The sequence below is a fragment of the Anas platyrhynchos genome, chromosome 21 (assembly GCF_047663525.1).
Source record: "Anas platyrhynchos isolate ZD024472 breed Pekin duck chromosome 21, IASCAAS_PekinDuck_T2T, whole genome shotgun sequence".
NCBI lineage: Eukaryota > Metazoa > Chordata > Aves > Anseriformes > Anatidae > Anas > Anas platyrhynchos.
The window spans coordinates 9,351,153-9,367,075 of NC_092607.1; the positions used below are offsets into that span (position 1 = coordinate 9,351,153).

The 15,923-nt window shown below is 47.4% G+C and overlaps 1 protein-coding gene across 3 annotated transcripts in view; it reads right to left on the minus strand.

Annotated features, from left to right (window-relative positions):
* Positions 1-283: 283 nt before the first annotated feature.
* The window catches only part of NDRG3 (NDRG family member 3), a 56,422-nt gene continuing 40,782 nt past the window's right edge, over positions 284-15,923 (minus strand). For 2 of the 3 annotated variants that reach the window (XM_027472969.3, XM_027472970.3), the window contains exons 4-17: positions 14,344-14,449; positions 13,522-13,642; positions 12,384-12,446; positions 12,002-12,062; positions 10,248-10,334; positions 9,670-9,726; positions 8,383-8,486; positions 8,032-8,097; positions 6,408-6,459; positions 4,956-5,003; positions 4,233-4,268; positions 4,089-4,140; positions 2,362-2,400; positions 284-1,848 (exon numbers count right to left, since the gene is read on the minus strand). In XM_027472969.3, coding sequence (XP_027328770.1) covers positions 1,670-1,848; positions 2,362-2,400; positions 4,089-4,140; positions 4,233-4,268; positions 4,956-5,003; positions 6,408-6,459; positions 8,032-8,097; positions 8,383-8,486; positions 9,670-9,726; positions 10,248-10,334; positions 12,002-12,062; positions 12,384-12,446; positions 13,522-13,642; positions 14,344-14,449 — 1,071 coding nt within the window. In that variant the 3' untranslated portion in view covers positions 284-1,669. The remainder of the gene's footprint in view (positions 1,849-2,361; positions 2,401-4,088; positions 4,141-4,232; positions 4,269-4,955; positions 5,004-6,407; positions 6,460-8,031; positions 8,098-8,382; positions 8,487-9,669; positions 9,727-10,247; positions 10,335-12,001; positions 12,063-12,383; positions 12,447-13,521; positions 13,643-14,343; positions 14,450-15,923) is intronic. The other variant, XM_027472971.3, reaches the window with a different exon arrangement.

The window sequence follows — 15,923 nt, forward strand, 5'->3', positions numbered from 1 at the left end:
TGGCGGCGTCCGCTTTGTAGCAAGCCTTTTGTTTAGTCTCACTCTGTCAAAGCTGGAAGCTTCTTTCTGCATTTTGGCAGAGGCCAGCTACCTGATGCCTCTAGACAGCCTCTTGCAGGGGATGCTGTGCCACCCGGCTCCTGCCCAGCCCCTAGGAAACCTCTTGGAAGAGGGGGCCAACGCTGCCCCTTCCATGGGGCCTCTGACAGGAGGAAACACTGCAACTGACAAAACCGGCTGCAGTGCTAGGTCAGGCCAAGAGAAACAACACAAGCACACAGGGTAACAATGAAACTCAGTTATAGCTTTATTTAATAACTGGTACAAAGTCCCCCTCAGGCAGAGCCTCCCAGTCCCATTCCCTACCTGAAATGGAGCAGAACATGAGTGTGACCCTCGGAGGAGCTGGCTCCCATTGAGTCAGGACTGCTCAGCTGTTAAGAAAGGACGTGTTGCTCGTCTCTCAAGACCTGTAGTAGCCTGGCCACTCATCCCTTTTCTCCCATTAACAGCTAGACCCTGGCACGCAGCAGGCATTTGCCTCCTGCCCTCTGTGACCCAGCCAGATGCAAAAAGGCAGAAAAATTGTGAATTCCACAAAGAGAATAAACAGTACCTGCACACAGTCATTCACTGCTCAACTGCTGGCCTGAGTCACACAAATGTGCGGCTGACAGCAGTCATTTACTAGTGTTTCTTGAGCCTCACTTAAGATCCTCACTTAAAATGCAGACACGCTGCCTGGGGATGACAGCAGCAGGAAGCAGAGCTGGCAGTGCAGGAGATTTTGGGATCTCCATATGGCGAGGGGCACTGATGCCCATTTCACAGCCTGTTTGATGTTAAAGATTCACCTGTGCCAGGGTAGAACAGTGACTACGTGCTAACTGCATTTGGCCCCTCCGCAGGAGAGGCAGGTGGGTCAGCAGAGGCAGTCTGGCAGCCGCAGCTGCTGTAGTTTAATCCCTTGTACTCTGTTGAATAGTGCACCTCGGTTAGTGTACATTGACTTGTTAACTGCTTTGCCCTTTCAGGAGGCTCAAGTAAGAAATCACTCCGCTCCTTAACACACATACAGAGATGAGACCAAGACAGTATTTCTGACCATTCGTTCATCTTCCCCACAGCTCCTTGGCATGCCAAGAGTCCTGGGAACACAAAGACCTCCCGGTGGGTTCTGCACTCCAGGCACAACTCTGCCAAGAGTACCACCCGCCTCCAGTGCCTGGAGCTTCACATCATCATGGTCTTGCTTTCCCATGTCCCACAGATGCCATTCCAACTGCACCGCAAGGGTCCTTTAGCAGAAGCACAACTAGAAAGCAATTCTAAACCTCACAAAGCCACAAAAAATATATTTAAATGAACAGGGAAGACAATGGCTGTCATCTGGATTGATATACAGCACACACAGGAGATGGTATCAGCATGTACAGTAACCTGACTTACTAGGACTGCGGAATGTTAATGAGTTTTAAAGAGGCTCTGATGCCCAGGGCATACAGAAAGGACCGAAGTAATGCCAACTACAGACTACCAAGGAGGTAGCAGCTCAGATGGGCATGCACAAGTTAGAGAGAACAGTTAATGCCATGTTGGATGAAATGCTAGATTCTGAGTGGGTTCAGTGGGGGCGAGTGGAGTTGTCTGAATCAAGAAGGGCTCCTGCTTAACAGGATACTTCCATGGTTTGAGGTGCATCCTGGAGATCAATTCCTTCTGGGGTTCCAGCACTGCCTTCACCGTGGTTGCTAGTATGAGACCGGCTGCGGATGCTCTCCCCAGAGCCCACACTAGAAGAGGAGTGAGTACGTGAGCGGATCAGCCTGGTCATACTAGCTGCTGGCACTGCAAGAGAGAACAAGAGTACGGCTTAGAAAAGGAGGAAGTTGTTAGGTTCAGAGCAAGTATCACGGCACTCAAATACGTGTTGCTGAGTAAGCACAGAGTGAGCTATCCCCTCGGAAAGAAAACTCACTCTTCACTGCCAAAATTAAGTCTTTGCATGTCTAAAGCAAGATGTTTAAGGCCCAATTTCAAAAGGTCCAAGGTGAGCAAATGCCAGAAATGTAACTGATCATTTGCAAGTGCAGTCATAGTGAGTGTCTGTGCAAACCAAGGCAGCTGTTGTACAAGTGACCTTTTGAAAGTCAGTCTCATCACTCTAGAAAACCACAGAGCTGAAATCATGCAACAATCAACAAAATACAAATGAAAGGTGAAAAACCATAGCATACACATTGTACAATGGATCAGCCTAGCCCATAGCAGCAGGACATGCTGAGACAGAGCAATGCACCCGAGGAATCATTCAACTCAGTACACAGACTTGGGCCGAGGCAGATGCACAGTTGAAGGTACCTGACTCAGTGCTTAGGTGGCTGAGCTGCACATAAGGGACTGGAAACAACATGAGACAAGGAAAGGGATGAATACAGGTAAGAGCCAATTAGTTGCAGAGTGTGAGTAGCTGCACTGCTCCTGGGATCCCAAGCTACTTTCCCTTCCACTCCCATCTCACACACTGTGCTGTAAGCTCCTAGTATTTGTGAAAACAGCTGATAACGAGCATCTTGGGGAGATGCCAACTCAAAAACCTACCAGGGGCAAGTCTCTCCTATGATGTTAGCTGGAAACTGCAGCATAACTTCCTCAACCTCCCTGCTGTATGCACCGTAACTGCTCAACAGAGATGTCATTTTCCTTAAGTGAGGAAACTGAGGTATACTCTGCAACTCTGGATACTGAACAGAAATTTTGTCTTTCCTCGAGTTGACAGCATCAGATTCCAGCTACAAGGCATTACTTTCCACTTGCAGTTTCAGCATGGGCAGGTCCAGCTGTTTCAATGTGCAGAAGGAACAAGAATAGCTATTGGGGAACTGGTTTCTGCACTTCTAGAAGTGATAAGCTGCTTTGTTTCTCTGCTGTTCTCCTCCGAGATAAGGCTCTGCTGGACCAAGCTCAGCACTCCCAACAGTCTGGCCAACCAAAGTTGGTAGAATGGTTCTGTTACTAGCTACTGATTCTATAAATAGAAGTTTACCCCTCATCCTTCCCCTGTGCTACACATCCTGTTGCAAGACATTTGACCACCAAAGCCCTGCTGAAGTTCTTGCTCTGATGACAGTACTTGCTGATTTTTCCAGCACCAGGCATGCAAGAGACTTGAACATGGAAATGCTCTTAGATTGTGAGATTAAAGGGGCCTTTCTCACATAGCAACCTCCTCTGAAGCGTCAGGGTCTTCTGGCTAGCCTTGGAGAACACAATCATCCCACTACGTTCATGTCAGACACAGAGCTCTGGGGAAAAGGACAGCTTCCTCTGAGTACTGACATCCATGAGTTGGTAAAGCTCTGGTGACATGGAGACCATTGGGAATGCCACAGCTGCTAAAGTGGCCGTGCTTAGTGGTTACTCAGCCATGGGAACAACTCCCTCCTATAGTTCCAGCTTTTGAAGGTTCACCATCCACAGAAGGGACCTCCTAGCCCTGGACCCTGGCAAGCAAGGCAGAGCTGCGCCAAGGTGTCTGCAATGGAGACAGAGTTGATCTGGTGCACCAAGAATCTCTCCTCCTGAAGTCCTCAGTCCCTAGAACACCAAGGGCAAGGGAAGTCTCAGCCTGACACACTCAGGACACAATTTTCTTCTGCCACGAAGCACAAGGAGGAAGCCACAGGGCAGAGCTCTCATGTACCCACCACAACCACGAGGCTGTACTGCTTGCTAACTCCTTCCCCTTTGCAGAAAGTAGCACAGAAGATTTCAGAAGATTTACTGACCTTGGGAGCACACTTTCCTTAACTGGGACAAACATGAATTTACAACATTTTATCAACACCAGCAACCACAAAGGGGTCACCGCACTAGCTGTAGTGCAGATTAAACACACATCAGGGAACAACATTGGTTTACTAACGTGTTAGCACCCTAGTTGATTTTCCAGCATGGATGGATGTCCTGGCAACCACACTAACTCATGGGTGGGGACACAGATGCCAATGGGCTCAGATGGACCGGAAAGGCTGAGTTCCCCTCAGAACAAACCCACCCCAAAACAGAAAACTGTGTTTGCCACTTACTGTAGCCCATTCCCTGCACAAAGTACTTGAAGGCTTCAGTCAGCTTGCCAGGCTGTGGAAACAGAAAGTGCAGCATTAGTGTGAGCAGGGCAAGGGGCTTTGTACAAACCAAATCCCAGGGAAGAGCTGTGACACAGTTCTCACCTGAACCACCTGGGGAAGTCCTCCACAGTCAGCCATCTGCAACAGAAAACAAAAGGGAGGTTGGGTTGTCCTTCCCACCCCAGGCCAGCCCCAGGACTGGCACAGCATTGCCCACCCCACCAGGCTGAGGGCACAGGCTGCACTGTGACATAAGGCACACTTCTATCATTTTGTTTCCAAAACCAAAGCAAGGCCTGGTGATGTCTTCTGGGAGCTTGTGGCTGAAGAAACCCAGCATCCTGAAGCACTACCAAGCAATCTCAGGCCATATTCTAGAAGCCCAGAAGCAAACTGCATCTGCCCAGCTCCCCCTGCCACTCTCCCCACACCTGGTGGTCTACACTTCTAAACAGTATCTTTCTGACACGCTGAGGAGCCATAGGTGAGGATGGGGTGGACTTGTAGAAAGCTATAAAAAGTGATGTTGCTGACAGTGAGCAGGGTGAAGGCAGGGCACCTCTACTAATTCTCATTAGATCTTCCCTGCCACTTGCTGGGTGAAGGTATCAGAGAACTGGACATAAATCAGGGAATCAGGGACCCCCTGACAACAAGCTCTTTTCCTCTTAGTCTTTCTCCACACAGGAGAGAACACAGCCCTGAGCAACTGTCCAGAAACCTCTTGAAGCTACATGTATAGAAGGCAAACACCTAAGTGGAGCTGGCCTCAGCAAAACAAATATGTCTTTGTGCAGGCTGGAATGATTCTGGCATGGTACTCACCTTCAGAAGGGTAGTTTTGGTTGGGTCAAGACGTGAATTGCATTCAACCTAAAATAAAAGGAGGTAAGAGGTACGTGATATCACACAGAAATCTTGAACGGTCAGATGAAAAATGTGGAGCAGCTGCTTCACTGAAGGCAATGGCTTTCTTCAGCAATGAGAGCTTCTCCAGAGCCAGGAAGGACTGAGCAAGAAAACAGACAGCACGTAGGAAGAGAACAATGAATGGAAGATGCCATGAGGAAAGGCAGGTGTTCCCATCCAAGGGACAGAACATCACTGCCTGAGAGATGGGGATATGAATTTAAGGGAAAGCATCCCCAAAACCTGATCCACCATGAAACCGTGGAGCATCCCCTGAGCTCTGACAGCAAGACTATGAGGGAAGCAGATTTCTGTGCTATGCAGCATGGAGAGAAATCACAATCCCCCAGTCAGGCAAGGAGGAAATGGCCACATCTCTGTAGTCCTGCTGCAAACAGAGAATAGGTGGGGACCTATAGGAAAAGCAGCCCCAGAAGAGGAGATTTTCATGAGCTGGGAACCTGAGCAACTAGATAGGCAAGCTGAGATCCAGAAGACTGTAGATCCTCGCCCAACTGTGGCTGGGAGGCAATGAGAACCCTTAGGAACATTATCCCAGTACAGTAAAAATTCAGAGAAAGTCTCAGACTTCCGTATGTTCCAGACTGAACAGAGTGGTGAAAAGCCAACAGGACCAGAAAAAGCCCTGCAGTTCTCCATGCACAGCTCCTAGGTCCAAGCTACTGCTTTAGGAGACTGATGCACTATTCCAGGTTTCTTAAGGAAACTTTTTTTGTTCACAACCCCCCAGCCTTCACACAGCCACCTTCTGAAAGGCATCACAACCACTCTACATTGCACCATGCCACATGTGTAACTGTGCTGGGAGGGAAGTGGTTATTAGTGCCTGCAATGACAACAACAGGAAGGAGATGCTACCAAGTGTTACTTTCCCTGTGATGCAGTGCTCTTGCAGAACTCTGTGCTAATCTCCACAACAGAGCTGGAGTCACACTGCTTATTTTTAAACCTCAGTTACCCTCAGTACAACAGGAAGAGAACAGTAATTCATAAATTGAAAACTAAACTCCAGGGGGTAGCCTGACAGACCTCAGGGAAAGACCCAAGTTCTTGAAAGAGGTCCTCTATATTGCTTGCTAACCAAGGCGCATGAGCACAAAGACTCTTAGTCAGATCCTGCCACCTTCAACTTAGAGCTACCCTGCAGGGCCACTAGGCGTCCCAAGCCTTGCATCTCCCACCAGTGTCTGACAGTTCTCAATATCTGGGGACTATAAAAGAGCTTTGGACAAAGAGATACTTTTTGTGGCTAGTTGTGACAAGGTGAAAACACTGCTGGGTAAGGCAGGTTTTCTAAATGTTCTCTGGGGCTCGTGTCATGCAAGGAATATGTTTGTGTATACGTACCACTGCTTCCACAGCAGGTGAGTTGTCACCAACCACTAGCAAGGCAGGGCACCTGGTAAAAAAAACGAGAAATGTTACTTCCCATTGCTTCTAAGGAATTTCTGAGAAGGTCAGTGCACCAACAGCCTTATGAAACGTTAACAATGCTAAGCAAAATCCCTCTTTGCTCCCACACCATGACATTTTGTTTGCATCAAAACCTCCTCTGTGGCTTGCATATGCACCCATACCATCCCCTCCATGTACACCAACTATCGCTACTGTTGCAGATGTGTTGAAAGATGGGTGTAGGGCTGAGAGAAACACCATTCCAGGCAACAGAAGGGAGCATGCTCTCTGGAACGAATGTCTTAAAGTCAGGAATTTCAGAATAACTACATCCAACAGAGCTTAATGCCTCTGAGGGTGGCTACTGGCCAGCACTGTATTTTGGTTTGTATTTTGGAAAGATACACAAAAGATTCTGGGAATATATTGAAAAACATGATATTAAAACCTCTGTTGAGAAATCTGTGCTTTCATATCCATTTTTATATGTACTGTAATTCTAGAAGAACTGTTAAGATTCAATGTGTAAAACATACCCAGAAGGCCACTGATCAAGTGGCTGTGAATTTATATTATTCATTTACAAGACACCCCACTTTGGTCTGGTGACTAGATGGCAAAAGTTATGCTAGAGAGGCCATGAATGACAGAGCTCAGTCAGTGGAGTACCTCTAAGGTTTGTGAGACTGAGGGCCTATGAGCAAGCCTAAAAGCGAAGAGACCCAAACTTCCATAGGAATTATTTAAGGGTCTGCAGATCCCTATGAGTCACTTCAGTGGGCAGTGTTCTGTGGCTTACAGCTGTCTGCACGACAGAGAGCAGCATGATTGGCTTTGCCTGGAGACCAAGCAAGGAAATCTACCACTTTAGGTTAGCCAAGATCTAGAGGGTTTGTCTGTAAATGCTAAAACATCTCCTGGGACTGGCAGCAGCAGAAGTCCACACAGTTTCCAAGGAGACAACAGCAGAGCCTGTGCAGCAGCGTCTAGGCCAGCCCAGGTATTCTGCCTCAGCACTGCAACTCACAGTCTTCACGTGGTGATGATTTGCCCCTTTTGCTTCCTTGCTTAGAACTTGAAAATTTACTTATACTTGCTCTGCACTGCTCTCCAATGTCTGTCCCTTCTCAGCCGTACTCTGCACAGACTATTCGCTCTCTGACTAATGAGTCACTGCCAAGGTGGGAGCTGTCATACCTTCCCCATCCCTCTATGAGAATTGTGCAGATAACTTTTCTGGACAGAGTAGGGGAAGATAGGCAGCAGCAACAAACAAAATCCTAACTAATTTTTCATGAAAAACAATCAAACTAACAGCTCAAAAAGTACAGTGGCTTCTGGGTGGAAATTCTTACTCCTCTGACCCTATCTTCTGGGGAATGTCAACATGTTCTTACTGAAAGGGCTTCCAGAAACCTCTGCTCCACTCTGGCTGACAGCACTGCACCAAAGCCTGGGACTGTCTGAACAGTCTTCCCAGCACTTGGTCTAGATCTTCCTAAGAAGCAGCGACAGCTTTTCTGCTGAAGGGACTGCATATTTATTAACTAACACAGGTTGATTAACAGCAACTTACTTGAGTGTTTTTGCTGTATTTTCATTGATGCCAAGAACTGGTCTCTCAATTTCCAGGTCTCTGCGACTGGAAGACAAAGCAGAACAATTCTCCATCAGATCATCAGAGGAAACTGGTTATAGTTGGAACTTTCAAAATCCAACCACGTGTGCTGGCTCCAGCAACCAGACAACAGGTAACCACCTCCCGTGTCATGCCATGGACACGAGCCCCAGTAGTCATTGCCAGAAAATGGGATCCATGGCAAGCTTGATGTAGATCTTCAGAGATTATATATACGGTAGCAAATCTACTGAGCAGGATGGGTATGGGAACAATTCTGAATCTAGAAGGCACAAAAGCATCCTGTACCTGTTGTATGACGTGAGGAACAGCTGAAGGTTATCTTGGTTAATATCCTGTGCAATATGAAGCCTGTATGTTTGGATCAAATCTAGATTTGCCTGCAGTTCCTCCTGTGCAAAAGTAAAAGAATTGGAAGACAAATTTTCTTCACATGTAATAATGTCTAAGAAATTACATTCTTAAAAATACTGAAGCACTGAACTGCCTCCACACTCATCGCTCACTGCTGAACAATACCCTACAGGGACAATGACTCCAGACCGCATTAATACCTATGCTATATTAAGTGTTCCCATGAAATGACTGTGAAGGTGCAGTATTTTGGTAATGTGATCATAATTTTAAGAATGGTAGCGCACATGCTGCTGCTGGAGTATAAAGGTATCTTGAGATGCTGTAAGTTGGCTCTTGAGCCTCAGCACTGCTTATATGGGTACAAATCACTCTGTTTTAGGAATGTTTTCCACTTATGTTTCATGTTAAAGAAGCAAAGCTTTATATGTAAGTGCCAAGACTGGGACCAAAGGAAAATCTCATCCCAACACAGTTCTATGAAGAAATTGCATTCCAAAAGGGGAGAGAGAGAGAAAAAGGAATGCAAGGAAGCACTATACATAATGAAGGGGTGTGAAGAGCATGTGCTCTAAGCAGGAGGAAGCTAGATGACTCCTTTCAGTAATGATATGTGATGTTACGAGGGGGCTTCAGGTCAGGTATTGATTTGCTGCGAGTCATATGCTGTGTGCATGAGGCACAACCTCTTTCAGTTTCCTGGTAAGCTTGCTGATTGGGAGTCAGCAAATCCCAAACAGAAGGCACTGTTGTAGCCAAAAGTTTCAGGAGGGGATATTTTGCCTCTGCTGAAGCTAAAGGGGAAGAGGAGAATGCAGCAATTTAACATCTAGACATGTACAATAACCCCCTATCAACTTACGGCTGATCTGTCCTCCACCCACAGATCAAATGCCTCTTCGCTGGTTACAAGAGAACTGTCTGCCACATGTTTCTGCAGACATTTGTTTGGGCAGCAAAAAGGACGGAGTTCTGCAGAACTAATGGTGTGGGACACTAGTCTCTTACCACGTCTGGAGTCTGGAGACAGTCAGTGCATGCATGAGGATGTGTTTGCTCCCTCTACCATGCAAAGTCCTGGTGCAAGCTTGCCACATAGAGAAGATTGTACAGTCTATGGCAACCCTTGATGGAGCAGGGCTATTTCAGAGCAGTTACATATAGAAGTTAGAGCTCCATGTATGGTTGCAGGGGCAACATTAACACCTATTGGTTACTTACATGGCCAAAATGATGTGCCAAGACAATATCCACTATGTTGGTTGTCCAGCCTGAAAACTGAAGAGTGACAATGAATGAGAAGGAGAGAGAAGAATTGGAAAATGCTGTTTCATTACAAATTTCAAAGCAGCTCCTCAGAATAAAGAAAATAACAACAACAACAAAATTTCAAGGAATATAAGCAACAAAACGCCTGACGTATAGGATGGGTGTGCAAGGCTTCAAAGCACGTAGAACAGACAGCTCTCTAGAATTGTGAAGCCTTGATAACAGTAAGTGGCCAGAATATCAGAATAATTAAAAGATTCATTCAGCATCAGCCAAATGAAGCCTGCAAGCACACGTACTAAATCGGAGGAGAGGTAAGTGCGTGCTTAGCAGCCATTCATCTCCATGCAGTTTTCTAAATTGGAGGTTGTGCCACACCCAGACTGAGGACACAGTAGTGACAGAAATGAGATTGTGCAGTTTTGGACATAAAATGACAAATTCCTGTACTCTGTCCTTTTATTTCTTATTCCACACACTGTTTATTAAGCACTGTGGAGAGAATATATATAAAGAAAGGAAAATCTCACCTTGGATGCTGCCCAGTCAATCCAACCCTTTGCACATGGATCAACATTAATAAGCACAAGTCCCTCCACCAGGTCTGGGTGGCTGAGCTGTGGAGAGAGAGCACAAGCACACTCAGAAGGATCATTTAAGCCACAAAAGCACACATTGGTAGGTGTAGCAGCTGGAAAGCTACTTGTAAAAGCAAGGCAAGACAAAATGAAGATTAAATGGGGCAGACAGTGACCTTTTCAGAGCCTAGCCCAAAGCAGGCCTTTTGTACCAGAAGGATTCGTTTGTTGGCACTGATGGCTCAGCTGCTCATACGGCACCTGCAGCCTGAGCAGGCCTCAGCAGTGTTTTCTAGTGCCCACGTGCCTGGTGCAGCCATGGGGTTGCAGGTCCTGCTCTGGCTCCTGTGTGTGACGGGGCTGTGAGCAGTGACCCTCCCTGCTCCAACGTGGCATCTTCAGCAGAGATGTGGCAAAACAGCATGTTGTGGCAGGTGGCACCGGAGTCTGTGCTGAGGTCCCCGAAGCATCCGCAGCCTGAATAAGGGTCTATGAAGCTCCTGGTGCAGTGGAGGGCACCCCTTTGTCCTGCTCAAGCTGCCAGCAGCCCTGTCCCCACTCCAGCCTGGCATCCCAGCACCATGCAGTTTACCTTGGGGCATGTGTGCAGAGCAGGGTAACAAAATACTCCGAGAATTGCTTGTGAACACAAAAGCAGCAATCTAACAGAAGTGGATAGCTTCAAGCTTTAGGCTCACTCAAAGGCTGAAATTTTACTGAAGCCTGTGCTCTCTGCTTCACTGCACAGATTAGCATCAGTTAAGCAGAAGGAAACGACTCTGTCCTCAGCAGGAAACTGTCTGCAATCCAGGTAGCATGACAAGGGCTTTGACACTTCACTGAGCTCAGGCCAGAGGTTTATTTGAGTGATTTCTTTATCAAGGCTCATAATTACACAAGATACAAAAAGTAAGCAACAGATTGAACACCGGTGATTAAAACTGATGTAGGCCCTCCTTCCCCTGGCACAATCCTGACCGCTGGGAAGAGGAAACAGAACTTTTTGTAGGAAGGGGAGCTGCATGTGGCTTTAAGAAGCAGTAAGTAGCCTAACATGTCAGCAACTCTCTGCACTCAACAGCTTCAAGAAAACTTTACTTTGAACGTTAAGAGTTCAGCATCTGTTTTTAAAGCTATCCCTGAATGACTCAGGTGAATTCCTGGGCCACGTCTACTGATTTCACATGCTTATAAAAATTCCACCAGGGAGAAATGTAGAAGTAAGTAACAACATAAAGCTAGTGCTCTCTTTGAAGGCGGAGTGCAAAGACCCCTGCCACTGAAAAAGTGCATTCCTCATCTGCACTAGTCCATAATAGATCTCCACAGCACATCACTGGATCAATTGTTTGGTGTCACAAACTCTGGAAGCAGCATACAGTAATGCAGACAGAGCTTTGTGAAGACACTGGTGCCTTCAGTGTTTCAATTACAAACATCCAATCACTCCAAGGCTGTGCATTTCTAGCAGACAGGATGGGTTCTGCTGACCCAAAGATATCACATTACAATCTTTCCATGGCTGGCATAGCTTCGGTGTAGGTTTGGCCACTCCAGTTTAACCATCTGGTCAAGAAGTAGCTCTCACATGACTCCTTGCATGCCTATTGGAATTACTGCTGCTTTGCCCATGCCCCACAAATGGTTTGTTTGATTAGTAGAAGACCACAGCTCATGTAAGTCACAAGGAATGAAGAGATACTTACTGCACACCTGCTGAGGACATACGCACCAGCTCCCAGTCCAATCCCAATGAAGCTTTTCAGGCTGAAATATAGGCATTTCACAATCAGCAAGGCTAACTTAAGCTGAAGCATCCCTAAAGGCAAAGCCTTTCCCCTCCCTGCATCCAGCTGTTCACTTATGGTTAATTTTCAAAATGATACAACAATGATGCAGCAGTCATAAATTGTCTCGTGCGGCAGACAGCGTTCCCAGCTTAAGAACCAGACAGGGTTACACAGGTTAGGAGACACTCGGGACTCTTGGGACAACTCAGTGAATGTATCAGATTACTGCAAGCGGAGATAGAGAGAGGTGCTGGAATGGCTGAATCCAGCTGACTCACCCTGACTTTCAGAGACTTACTTCAGGTGTGTCAGAACAGCAGGCAGCATTTCAGCCAGTTCATCCATACTGGGATACTGGTACCTGAAAACCAACACAGCTCATCTGAGGTTGTCCCCGAGTTCTACCCAATGTAGGAGAGACAAGAAGCATCTGACAGGAACGTACATAGATGATTATCATAGAATCATGGAATATTCCCAAGTTGGAAGGGGACCCAAAAAGGGCATCAAGTCCAACTCCTGGCACCACACAGGTTTACCCAAAAATTCAGACCATATGACCAAGAGCATAGTCCAAACACTTCTTAAACTCCCAACAGGCTTCGTGCCATGACTACATTCCTGGGGAGCCTGTTCCAGTGTGCGACCACCCTCTCGGTGAAGAACCTTTTCCTGATATCCAGCCTGAACCTCCCCTGTTGCAGCTTGACTCCATTCCCTCAGGTCCTATCACTGGTCACTGAAGAGAAGAGATCAGTGCCTGCCCCTCCACTCCCCCTCATGAGGAATCTGCAGACCATGATGAGGCCTCCCCTCAGCCTCCTCTTTTCCAGGCTGAACAGGCCCAGTGCCCTCAGCCACTCCTCATACATCATCCCCTCTAGGCCCTTCACCATCTTAGTTGCTCTTCTCTGGACACTCCCCAACAGTTTCACATCCTTCTTGTACTGTGGTGCCCAGCACTACACACAGTGCTCGAGGTGAGGCCGCACCAGTGCAGAGTAGAGCGGGACAATCACTTCCCTTGACCAATTAGCGATGCTGTGCTTGATGCACCCCAGGATATGGTTGGCCCTCTGCAATGATTATTCTGCAGTGATACTGTAAGTCCAGCCAACAGCATGGATCCCATCCCTCTGAGCAAGACTAACACAGAGCTATATTTGGGGCAGTCAGGCTTCTGTAGAAGACAGACAAAGCAAAGAACACCAGCTAGACTCACACTCAAGTCAGAGAGCTGGTACCACTAGCAAGGGCCTCAGTGACATGAGAGTTCCCTGCACATTCCTCAGGAAGCCTCCTCATCTTCCTCTGCTCCTGAGAACTGCATTCCACTACACTCTGCCTAGCAGTCCCAGTCAGGTTAAACTGGGTAGCTACCTCAGACCAGACTGCAACAACATCTGGAACTACAAATGTCTCTGCAGAGCTCTTACCCAGACGGAAATGGGGGGGCTCCTTCCTGTTGGCCTGGCGCATCCACGTGGCACACAGCAAAATGCTGAGTGATCTCCTGCATGTCTTCGAAGTTAAAGAATGCATTGAAACAGGATTTGTCTGTGAGAGACAAAAAGAAATGAGACGTTACCTGACGTTTTACTATGATCCGTCCTCCACACATCATGGCATACACCTTTGTGAACCCAACCCCATGCCGAGTCTTTGGGACAGTGGATGCTGGGTGACAGTGCTGCTGTGCCCCACTGACTGCAACGCAGCAATGAGGTCTAGCAAATTAACTGCCATGGCTGGAGGGCAGGCAAGCAGGCAAACATCACCCCAGCACGCGTGCCCAGGAAAACAGGGCCCTGCTCAGGTATTCACGGCACATACTGAGAAGCACCTATGTGAACATAACAGCATGTGTGGGGTGGGAAGATAGGGTAAGAGCAGCTGACCCCACAACAAACATTAGTGTACTTCTGCAGCTTTGAACAAGGGACTTGCTCACCTGCCCAGCATTCAGGAAAACTGATGCCTGGTGGCAATTCATGGAGAACAGCTCTACTGAATAGTGCAACAAGTCCCCTAGAGCCCTGTAGCGTGGTAGGTGGATTCATTTCAACCCTCGCCCCATCTTTTGGGGGCTGTTGGAGGGCATGGGCATGCTCCATGCTCTCTCTTAAGCAGACCTTTATCTTTTATCCTGAAATGACCTATCCCATCTCAGCTCAAGGCCAGTCCCACTGCTCTCCATACTCAATTGCTGATAACATAAACAAGCACTTTTTCAGGGTCCTTGGAATACAAGGGCTTACGGTTGAGGCCAATGTCATGGTACGTGAGGATGACAGGTCTGTTCCCCTTGGGTGTGCCCCGCATGGTGACATGAACCACTCCGAAAGCTGTCTCAATGTCATGTTCCTGCAGAGAGAGAAGAAGGAGCCTCAACATTACATGTGCTGGCTGTGCTATGGGTAACTCCAGCCAAGGGCCAGCAATAAATGCTTCATCCACATTCTATCATTGCCATCCTGTCCACTGCTGGCATCCCTTCAGCCCACAAGTCTCTGTTCAACATGCCTGCAGCCCACAGCCCTGGGATCATCATGACAAGGGGCAGGCTGAGGGGGCACAGCAATGCCAGAGAGGCTGGTAGCAGCCCCAGACCCTGGAGACCACACATCAGAACATTTTGGAAACTGCAAGGCACCACAGAACAAGGAGACCCAAACTCTGCAGACCCAACCGCTGGCTGCCTGGGGTGCTGCCACCCAAGGGAGTGAGAGCTCACACAGTGCCTTGCACAGGAGAGAAAGAGGACCATAAAGCCTCTGCTCTGATATGTGTCCAGGGCAGAAACAGAAGCCACAGACTCAGGATAATGAACACAGAGGTGCCAATAAAGTTGTCTATGTTTAACTAGAATAATTGTAAACACATCTAGACAAACACTGATCTGATCTAACTGCAGACTTTGGAAAAGATGTGGAGATAGCAGTAAGGCTGGTTACCCAACATCATCTACAAGTCCATTCTCTAATCTATAGAAATCAAAGGAGAGCAATGCCCTAACCTACAAACACTGAAAAAAAACACACATTATTTTATTGATATTAAAAAAAAATAATCTGTTTAGGGAATAGCCTCACGGTTCAGCCTTAAGACAGGACATTACAACCCATAAAATATTTTGTATTACACAAAGTTTACACAAAGCTTCTGAATATTTTTTTAACAGTAAATTCCAATAACCTGGATGTGATTAGACCGAATATAGGACAGATGAGTGTACCTGGTTCACAGCACATCAGAAATTCATCTCACCCTTCCTTTCTCCAAACAGCTGTCTGTGGGTCAGACTGATTTAGTTCTTGCCAAGAAAGACCTTCTTCTCCCCAGAAGTATTTCTTTCTGGGAAGCCCCAAAGTCTCTCCCCTTCTCTCAGAAGTGTGGCAACAAAAGCAAGCTGCCAGAGTCATATCACCTGAGGTAGCCCAAAGCCTTCTGCCTGATTGGCTTTAAAAGGCAGAAAGACATGCTGGAATAATTTCTGGTCATTTCTGACCACCTCTGGCTGCCCTCATCCTCAGAAAGCAGTTGGGTTCTAACTGCATGCAGATACTGCATCGCACATGCAGAGAAGCCAGAGTACTTAGAAAGCAGCAGTGACCTGCCTGCACTAGATGTGGGCAAGAAAAAATGGTAGGCGAGCTTCTAGAGTTTCTACAGCCCGAGGATGACAGCACTCCATCCAGGCCCCCCTTGTTCTCAGGACAGGGCTGCAGGCCAAGACATCCTGCATAAGGAGGAGATGAAAAGTCCATGTGTGCATAGCAGGCCCTGGCCTGTGCAGCTGGCAGCAGCACTGCCTGTCCTTGCAGCACGTGTGCTCAAG